Here is a 10,751-nt window from a genome sequence, read left to right on the forward strand (position 1 = left end):
AATACCACCCCTCCCCCAAAGTTTTGCTTAGTCCATCTCGAGCCAAAAAAAATAAATAAAAATAAATAAAAAAAAAAAAAAAAGAGAGAGAGAGAGAGAGAGAGAGAGAGAGAGAGAGAGAGAGAGAGAGAGAGAGAGAGAGAGAGAGAGAAAGAAGAGAGAGAGAGAGAGAGAGAGAGAGGAGGGAGGGAGGGAGGGAGGGAGAGAGAGAGAGAGAGAGAAAGAGAGAGAGAGAGAGAGAGAGAGAGAGAGAGAGAGAGAGAGAGAGAGAGAGAGAGAGAGAGAGAGAGAGAGAGAACCCAGGCGTTAGTGCAAAAAGTACGCTAAGTTTCTTGCCCATGAAAAAGCGATATGATGACATGGGCTCGAACTTGGGTCCCTCGGGTGAAAGTGCAATGCCATATATTCACTTGGCCATGATTTGCTCTTTCTGTTATTAATAGATAATGATCGTTTTAATGTGTCCCTTATGCTGAATTTTACATCAACTAAACCCATGTACCGATCACCTTTTCGCAAGAGAACAAAGGTCAGCGTGAGGTCAATCCTAGATTTTTTCCGTTTCCGTTCCCTCAACGCATCCTACTTTCTCTTTTTTCCAGCAACGTCACAACAATGGCAGCTGCAATGAACGCTTTATTCGTCTTGACCCTTCTTTTGCCTGTTTTTATCAACGGTTGGTATAATTACAGTTTGAGAACTCATGATTTTAACAATTAATATGTGTACACACCTTTTTCATCTGATTAAAGTGTTGTTTTTTTTTCAAACTTTATGGTTCAATATGTCTTCTAACTTCCCCCGGCTATGCTGGATCACAATCCCCGATTGTTACTGACCAGCCACTAGCACAGCAGTCCCAGTCCTCGCAGTCCAACTAACACTAAAAATAAGTCTAAATCAACAAAGGTCCAAGGTCGACGATCAGAAATGAACTTACGATGTCCAGCTTTAATTATATTGCTTATTTCATGGCTATTCAATTCTATTTCGTCATTAATTAACGAAGTGGTTATTCAGAGTCGACTCTGGATAACTGAAACTGTAGATGGTTATTCAGAATCGACCCTGGATAACCATGTGTACAGATATTTAGAGCCGAGTAGCCTATCGAATTATCGAGTTGAGTTCTTGCAAGATGAGTTTCTTTCAATTTGATACCGGTTTACTACGGTTATTTTGTGACTTTGGCAATTTTAGTGCCAAATTCTTAAAACTTGGCGATTTTTCAACTTCAGTCGCTTATAAATAAGAATCTTTAATCAATTGCAAAACATATTCCATCAACAAAGCAAATTTAAATTAGCTTATAAACAATCATTTCTTAAATCGATCAGCCTAACTTATTATCTCTCTCTTACCAAATGATATCTATAAACATAATATGAAGATAGAACGTGGCTGAGAGAGAGAGAGAGAGAGAGAAAGAGAGAGAGAGAGACTTCGTCCAACTTAAACTGAATCACGAACTTATATGTCGACTAATTGTTTTAGACATTTCCAAGCTAGTTCACATTCAGATGATGCATTTTCATATTGAAGGGAGGAGAGTGAGATGGGGTGCAATTGACTGATCATTGTGGTCATTAATGGCCGTGCTTGGTTATTATTATTATGCTTTGAAAGTCAACGCCTTATTTCATTGATTCCTTTCTCTATCAATGTTTGTTTGTCCCATCAAGAATAAAGAATATATTGCCTTGGGATAGTCGTACTTTGGAAAATATTGTCATATTCAAGGCTATTACTTATTATAATTTATATTTTATTATTATAACATATTCTAGGGGACACCTGTTTGGCACCTCAAGTGGAGTCCACATCATATTCAACGCCTGAACTCATTGTGTCAACAGAAACAGTTCTCATTGGAGAGTTTGTTTTGAAGTGTAAAAATGGATTAAAGGTGAGGCTATTATGTACCCTTTTTTTAAGTGGCCTATTTTATTATTTTTTTTTGGGGGGGGGGGGGGGGGTAGGGGTTGGTGGAAGGAGGTTTCAGTACACCACATTTGAGGATTTATAAAACTAAAAAGTATAGCAGTTCAATCTCAATGATGATTTTCTTACTTAGTACATTCACATCTCCATCATCCGAACACTAGCATTTTTTTTGGATTACAAAGACATTAGAATTGTGGAAACATTACCGTAGGAAGCATATGTAGTTTTTTTTTACCTCAGACCGTTGAAGTCCAAGCCTATCATTGCAGTAAACAATACTTATTCTTCTCTTAGCTGGATATGCTGACATGTTGAAGTTGTAGAGAAATGACAAGAAATGTATCTTGATTGGGGTCGTGCTTATTCTTGATGAGCTAAGGCGAGAATAGATTCATAATATATATGGATGATTAAAGTGTATAAGCAAAATATTGTCAGTTTTCTATTTTTGACTCTTTACAAGGTGAAGTAGTCTGTCAGCAGAGCTATAGATCCGGAGGTTATCTCGGTTTCTATAACATTAAACAGACAGTAGAAATTGCTTGCTACCCTTTTGATAGGAACATAGTCTATCGCAAGGTACTTTTTGCCAGATCTGACAGACCCAGCTATCGAATCATTTCTGTGTGGACAGGAGGTCAGATAAAAATCTTGACTTCATCTGGGATCGATCCAGGTCCCTTGGGTGTGAAGTGAGTGCTCTACCAACTGAGCTATCGGGACCCTTTGACTCTTTAAGACTTGTTATTGTTATCTATCCGTGAAACACACTCGGCTTTATGGCTTTTGATTGACTTTTGAACTCATCCCACCAATGATCCCCACATTCTTATTTTATTTATTATGCTTATAAAAAAAAAAAAAAAAAAAAAAAAAAAATATATATATATATATATATATATATATATATATATATATATATATATATATATATATATATATATAATATATATATATATATATATATATATATATATATATATATTCATGACACACCATGAAATATGCAATGTTGTAAATTTGTATAAATGTTATGTCTTATTTGTGAATGAATTAAATATAATTTTTTTATGACTTTTCCATTATCTTACCATGACCAATGCTTCCCAAATTATTATTTTTTTGTGTTCATGAACTCTTTTTTTTTTCTTTTTCTTTTCTTCATATACTGTTGGGAAGATCTATTGGGTTATGAGTTTGAATAAATAAATAATTATTCAATTGTTAAATTTACATTTTTAACATTTTATACCTAAACAGAAAGGTAGACTTTCTGTCATTTCCTCCTTGTTGCTTGTAAAATTTGTAAGGTGAAGGTTGATCCTGGTTACATTTTTCTATTATTTTCCAATGTTTCCATTAGAATGTCAATCTTTATGCTGATGTTGGAGGCAGGACAATCCCCGCAACGAAAACAAGTGAAGAAAACAAATATCAGGTATCGTATTTTAATTGTTTTAAAAAAAACAACCTAAATTACCCTTTAATTGTGTTTTCTTACTTGTGCTTTCTTAGACATCTTTCCTTGAGAAATTTCCTTGATACTTTAAAGTTTGTGAAAAAGAAAAGATGTGGTCAGAAATGTGCTTTAAACTTTAAGAGTTTGAGAAGGAAAATTCTTAGTTAAGTAAATAAAGTTCAGGCAGTGATTTTTTTGAAATGTTTAAAAATATTAATGAATAAATTTAACATTTTCGAAAATATTGATGATTTTATGAATTTTAAGTCTCAGCTAGATCCTTCTTTAAAATGTGTTTTTTAATGAGCCTTTTGTATAGCGCAATATCCACTAAATGTGCTCAAAGCGCTTTACAAGGGGTCCCTGGCCAACAGCAACATTTAACATGTAGGACGGACATGACACCTGTTGGGCGAAATTACAATTTTTTTGGACAGAGACAATGCTGTTTACGGCCAGGTACTCATTTTACACCTGAAGGCAGTAGGAGAATGTGAGTAAAGAACCTTCTCCAAGGACTCAACTATGTGCTGAGAGAGGCTTGAACTCAGGACTTTCTGATCTGAAATCGAGTGTCTTACCACAAGACCACATTATTATTGGCCAGTGTCACCCACAATATAAGAATGAATTAGTCTTCTCCCTCCCTCCTCTTCCAAAAGCTTTTTTTTTTTTAATTTTTGTTTTCTCGTGATTATTGAAATCATTTGAAATAAAATTTAATTAATTAATTTTTTAAATGTTTCAGATTAGCATTACAGATGAGCACAAAAATCTTCCATCCGGTTCATATGAGGTCAGAGTTTTTGATGAAGAAGGATTTGCTGATTTACGAAAGGTAATTTGTCCAGCGGTTGGCATTGATTATTTATGTGTGCCTACTCCATACATCCACTCACTGCTGAACGATTCTAGGAAAAAAATAATTCCAGCGAATTTTCATTGTTAAAAGATCTCAATTCTTTCTATCCAACCTCTATTTGTTGTCACTGTGTACTCATTAACATCCACAAACACCAAAGTTTATTATATGACACATCTCCATTGAAACCCTCTCCACTTCACCACCAACTCTCCCCCCCCCCCCCCACCCCCGTCCCCCGTCCCCCCCTCTTGCCCACACTAATCCACAACGACTTATTTCTCGTCTCTGTCACCTCTCTACTCCCCCACTCACTTCCACTTCCCAACCAATCCATTCTTACTTGATGGTGAGAACACAATGTGCTGATTGAATGCAGTAATGTTGTACAGTACTTCTTAAAGATGGCGTTATAGCACTATTGCTGTCTTTGCCACCTACTACCACTACACTCTATGTGTGCACATATACACAGCCCCTTCCCTCCACCCTCCCACCCACAAACACACTACTCTACTTCAACCATAAAGTTACACAATTGAACCATTGAATGTGGTACATTGTGTGTGACATTGAGATGAATGACCACACCAGAATAATAATACCCCTGGAAAAATTCCGACCTTCTGATTACTGGTCAGACATTCCTCTGTGGTGTCATGGTAGCACATCTGGTAGGTAATCAGAAGATCTTAGGTTGACTGATTTTTTTACATGTCATTATTTATTTTATTCGCAGGCTCAGAGAAGTGGTGAAAATGCTGACAGTATAAAACCCTTATTTACATTTAATCTGGAGCATTATGTGAGTCTATTTGTTTATCAGTCATATCATGTTCATTAGTTACTTGATAAGGATTTTTGTTGTTGTTTTGGTTATTCTCTTAGAATTAAGTTTTATACTCTCTTACTAAATTAAAAGATATAATTTTTGTGCTTTTAGTTAGATTCAATTTCAATGGAGAGACTGTATCTATAATATGTTAAATGAAATTATAACAAAATTTTTAAAAATATTTTTTTTATTACTTAGCAGATTATAATTTTTATTCTTTTTCCTTTTTAAAATATATTTCCTGTATGTCACTTCTCTGGTTATATCTGGAAATCCAGATCCTTTTACCTTCAGCTGGTTTTTATGTGGACTGCCCACCTTTGTCGGAAGACATGGGCTGGTGTAAACTTGAACTTTTTTGGCTGGGTGAACAATTTTGTCTGACACCACAGGCCAAATATCCAGGCACTTGAGAATGTGCGTATTGGTCTTTGCAATGACCATTGAATTCGAAATGTAATGATTGTAAAGCAAGATGAAGCAATGTGAAGAAGGTTTTGTTAAGAGAGGTAATAAAAATATAAAGACTAGAGAAAAGTGTTGAAAATGAATTCAAATGGGAGTCATTGCAGGAAAAAGTTGAGGATGGTGCTTTTTTAAATTATTATCTGGAGATTTGTTTAGGAATCTGAAGGAAGCTGGTTTCTTGTATTGCCTCATGTGTGAGGATAACAAATTAATTATGGAAACAGTTTTAAGACAGCTCTGTCACAGGATATCAAGAGACCTAGTCACATAATGCAATATTTAATGAGTCTTCTAAAATGACTCAACCTGTGTTAGCAGAAATGAAAGAAAATAGAAGATGTCGAGGTTACAACTGTCATTGAAAAAGATTCCCCATCGTATGAGGCACTTTAAAAAATTGAGACCCTTCACCCTCATTTTTCTGATTTTTTTATTATCATTGGGTGACTTACTTATGTTACTTAATGAGTTGCTAACAAGACCGAGAAAATACAGCCTTAGAACATTTATAATATTTTAAAAAATCAATGCATGTCTCCTCATTTCAAAACAATGCCTTTCAGGATGTTGCAGGAGCTCAGATTTGACTGTTGCTTGTGTTGAATTATTGTATTCATTCTCCCCAGGGTATTTGGAGTGGCCCCAAGATACAGAGTGAATTTGTAGCTGCTTTTGTGGCCATTGGAGTTTGGTGGATGGCATATCAAGCCAGGAACAAGTTGATGTCTTAGTGCTTATTCCACTTGTCTGTTCGTCAGTGTATTGTCAGTTAGACTGGAATGGGTCTGGGTAGTGTTTCCATTTATGTGTGTTGCTAGTTAGAATAGGTGGAGTATGGGTTATTTTATGTTCCTTGTTTTTTCTTTTAAAAATATATTTATGAGAGAAAAGAATATCGATTCATAAATGGTTTTTTAGGCAAATGATTAAAAAGTAATTGATGTGTTGTATTTATGATTGAGTGTGTCAATGCATGGGTGCAAGATTTCCGGTTTAATCTGGATTTTCAGCTTTTTGAAATGGATTTTAATTTATATCCGGCATCTAGATCATCTCACCATAATACCATTTAGATACAATAGGTCACATTTCAAAATATGTTTCAGGTTTTTTAAAAAATTTGTTGGAATTGGATTTCAGGCTGTTTTGGCCTGACCTACTTGCACCCATGTCAATGATGTTTTGAAATACAAATTAGAGATACTGTTGAATGATTGAGTGAGTGAAGCAAATGGTGTGTAAGATTTTTCTTTTAAAAAAAATAATTCTTTTAGTTTTAATCAAATGTGTCTCGAAATTGTAAATGTCAGATCTATTTCTACAACTATAAGGAATTGAAGGAGGAGAGTGTTTTGGCATTGATGTGGATGTCTGTATTTGTTCCTGTATCTGTGAATTTGTTGTTTGATTATGAATGAATTTGATATTTGATTGTTTTATACGATTGTGTTTTGTAAGCATTAAGTATGATGATGTAATAATAAACACGAAAAACTTTCACTCAAGTTCTTTTTTAATTTGTATTGAATTGTAAAACAGCGTGCTGACCTCCCATAGTGGGCAGGGGGGTACTTACTGTGTCTTCTATCCTCCTACATCTGTTTTCCAACTTGCTTTCTGTCATTGTCTTGGACTGAGATTACTTGGTTTTGTCCTGGGCCTGGCCGTATACCCTGGCTGAGAGTGAGGGAAACAGTCAAATGTTTAGTTAGTTTTGGGAGATATTTTTTACCTTGTAAATCATCTCTCTGTAGTGTTTGATGATTTGTAAACATTTGAATATATTCCTCTCAGTGAGGACCTGTGCTTGTGTCTGGATGAGACTTTTAGGTGATATCAAACTAAGTACTTTGATAGAATGCGCTTAAAATCTACATCTGTTTCCTGTTTGAACCAATTTCCCTTTGTCTTCCCTTTTCTTGGATGCTTTAATTGTAATTCTATAACATTTTCTTTCTTTTTACTGGCGCTGATATGACCTTAGGGAGCATTCACATATTATGTCAACAAAAAATTGGCACTTTTAGACCCCCCCCCCCCTCCCCCCCATGTCATCAATTGTCATCATTGACTTGACCCCCCCCCCCCCCCCCAATATGATGACATCATCAAAATGGACTATTTTTCGTGAAAGTCATGTGATGGTGGCTATTGAACAGAGGAAAAGAGGTAAAAACAACTGAGTGCCAAAAGGTGTGAAATTTGATATATACCTCTTTGTCTCTGTTCAATACTGGTAGCCAGCATTACACGATGTTAACAAAAAAAAAGTCCATTTTGAAGATTTAGACATGTTTAGGGTAGTTCAGTTGTTAGAGCATGGCTGAAGACCTGACAACTCAAGTTGATTCCCATCGCAGCCACATTTTTTTTTCGGGGGCCCCCTGTCCACCCAGCAGTGAATAGGTGTAGGTGGATCACCTGATCTGGTAAAAAGTAATTTGTGAAGACTGATGTCCTATCCGAATAATAACATATGTTACTAATCCGCTTCAACTTTTACAGTGTTTTTCTTGGGTGTGTTTTTATTCTATTTGTATAACCAAATTTTTGATGACATAATCTTGGGTATGAACCCCCCCTCCCCCATGTCAACACTTGTCAACATTTGGCAGACCCCCCTCCCCCCCCCCCCACCCAAAGTGTTGACATAATATGTGAACTCTCCCTTAATGTGTTAATATTAATAAAACCCTTAAAAACAAACAAAACATAAACAGCGTGATTGTCAATGTAATCATGAATTTAGGTAAAGTGAAAGCTCTCAGTATCAGTGACATATTATGTCGTTGGTTTCATGTAGTAGTAGTATCGTGTGACATTTGGTCACTTTCATGATATGTGGTATTTTATATTTTTTTCTGGTGGAGTACCGTGTGAAACTTGATTACGATAATACGTGAAATTAATAATGAAATAAGGCTTGGTTGTTTTCTTTCCATTGCACTTGGCGTGGTAGTTGTAGCTCAGAAGAGCACTCACTTCACACGCAAAGGGAACAGGATCAATCCTGGATGAAATAGAGATTTTTTTCTGAGAGTCCACCCAGCTATTGGATCCAGCTGACAGTTGTTTCAATAGACTGGTGTCCTATCCAAAGACAGTTGTCCATTTAGCACTATTTATAGTAACTTTCACCCCATTGGTTGAAGGGCTACTTTCTTGTCTTTGCTTTGATAGCCAGCCATCCAGGTTTATTCCTTTACCATTTTTGCCATGTTGTTTGTGGCGTTCCCTTCCCTTTCCTCTTTTTCCTTCAAGAATCCACTCGATAGTAAAGATTAGGAAAACGGGTGAATGAAACAGTGACAGACGAAGCAGAAAGAAAGACTGCTGGGTGGGATTCCTGACCTCCCATTGTGGGCAGGTACATACTATATTATAACTGTTTTCCAATTTGCTTTCTGTCTTTGTCTGGGAATGAGATTACTTGGTTTTGTCCTGGCCCTGTCTGGGAGGGAAACAGTCAAATGCATAGTTATTGTTCCTTGTAAATCATCTCTCTGTTATGTATTACTATACTATTTGTTATTTTGAATGTATAATGTAAGCATTTGAGTGTATTCCTCTTTGTTGGATCCTGTGCTTGTGTCCGGATGAGACTTATAGGTGATCTCAAACTAAGTACATTGGTGGTATGCTCTTGGAATCTACATCTGATCCCTATTTGTTCCCAAATCCCCTTTGTCTTGCTTATTCTTGGATGCTTTAATTGCAATTCTAGAACTTTTAACTATCCCAGTTTCTTCCTTTTTACTGGCGCTGATATGACCTAAATGTGTTGCAAGCACCGTAAAATCTCTTTTAAAAAGACAAAACAAAGAAAGACTGGCAGGATGGTTTTTTTTCTTGTATTTTTCTTTATTTTGTCTGGCACTGTTTCATTCACACCTTTTCAGATTGCTATCTCACACCAGTGCCTGCTCTCCCTAATTTGTCAAATGATATTACAAAAAGTTTTAGTTTTAGTGCTCTTTCTCAGACCCGTGTTGAAAAGGATTTATACAGTGCATCTCGGATTCAATAAAACTTTAAAAATACCCGTTTTTTACCTTCCATCTAACACCGCGTATTCAATGAAGTCCATAACTACAACGAAGTTATTGAAACTGCAAAGATCATTCAGAGTGTAGAATGGCATAAAAAGTTGTTTTTTTGGATCCTTTTCCTTGTGCAGCTTTGTGGTCTAGTCGTGTGACATTCGCTTTCGGACCGGAAGGTCCTGGTTTCGAGCCTTGCTCGGCGCATAATTGAGCCCTTGGTAAAGGCTCTTTACTCGCTTTCTTTCACCATACTCAGGCGAAAACCTGGCCGTCCTTCATAAGTGTTGCTGTTGGCCAAAGACCCCTTGTAAAGCGCTTTGAGCACGTTTAATAGATATTGCGCTATATAAATGCTCTATATTTTTTTCTTTTCTGAAATCATTGAGATTTATGACACCGGCATTAACTGATAAACTTTTTTCACACTATAATACATTAACAATTAGGGGGTAGATATTGCGACGGGGGCATTGCTTGTGTGCATAGCAAGCAGTGGTATGACAAACTTTCATCAAAGTGCCTTCCTGCGACACTCACACTCACATTCACCTTGCAATGGGATGTTTGTTTTTTTTTCTCACTCTTTGAGTGCGTGTGGAGGATGTGTAAGCATTATTATTGTGAATGAAGACGATGCAAACCGGGGGGTGGGGGTGTGAGATGGGGAGATGACCCTTTAATCTCAACACATTCATTAACCCAGTCATGAAGGGGTTAAATGTGGATGAAGAGCCATTGACCAACACTGTATGTCGTGCTTGCGGGCAACGTGGATAGGGGTCGGGGTGGGGGCTAGTGTGGTAACCCAATCACCTCGGTTATAACAAACAATGACCTTATGTCTCGTCGACTTCGGCGTTTTCAGTGCAGCCCACTTATAACGACATTCTTTCTAGCGACATGGAGTCAATGTCTCGAAGATGTTCTGGAGAAAATTGTTTTTTTAAGAAACGAATGATTCTGCAGTGACATGTTAAGTGTTACTGTTGGCCAAGGACCCCTTGCAAAGCTTTGAGCACATTCAGTGGATATATAAAAGCTCTAAAAGCCCTATAATTATAAAGTCATCTCCCTCAACATTGGCAATAAAGTAAATAGATAATAAAGTTCCTTTTATTCATTCTCAAGTGGAAATTTATC

At 36.5% G+C, this 10,751-nt stretch overlaps 1 protein-coding gene across 1 annotated transcript; it reads left to right on the forward strand.

Moving 5' to 3' along the window:
* Positions 1 to 575: 575 nt before the first annotated feature.
* On the forward strand, positions 576 to 7,068 carry LOC144975477 (translocon-associated protein subunit delta-like). The gene is made up of 6 exons (XM_078919601.1): positions 576 to 676; positions 1,788 to 1,906; positions 3,308 to 3,382; positions 4,152 to 4,241; positions 5,005 to 5,070; positions 6,195 to 7,068. Exons 1-6 carry the CDS (start codon positions 616 to 618, stop codon positions 6,297 to 6,299), a joined length of 516 nt encoding a protein of 171 aa, XP_078775727.1. The 5' UTR covers positions 576 to 615; the 3' UTR covers positions 6,300 to 7,068.
* The last annotated feature ends 3,683 nt before the right edge of the window (positions 7,069 to 10,751 follow it).

The sequence above is a fragment of the Berghia stephanieae genome, chromosome 6 (assembly GCF_034508935.2).
Source record: "Berghia stephanieae isolate SIO BIC M18660-M18661 chromosome 6, UCSD_Bste_1.3, whole genome shotgun sequence".
Classification (NCBI taxonomy): Eukaryota; Metazoa; Mollusca; class Gastropoda; order Nudibranchia; family Aeolidiidae; genus Berghia; species Berghia stephanieae.

Excerpts from the sequence above, each read along its gene's own strand:
- LOC144975477 (XM_078919601.1), top strand. The coding sequence starts at position 616 with ATGGCAGCTGCAATGAACGCTTTATTCGTCTTGACCCTTCTTTTGCCT. Across the intron at positions 1,907-3,307 it reads AGTGTAAAAATGGATTAAAG|AATGTCAATCTTTATGCTGA; the intron begins GTGAGGCTATTA and ends TGTTTCCATTAG. Across the intron at positions 3,383-4,151 it reads GTGAAGAAAACAAATATCAG|ATTAGCATTACAGATGAGCA; the intron begins GTATCGTATTTT and ends TAAATGTTTCAG.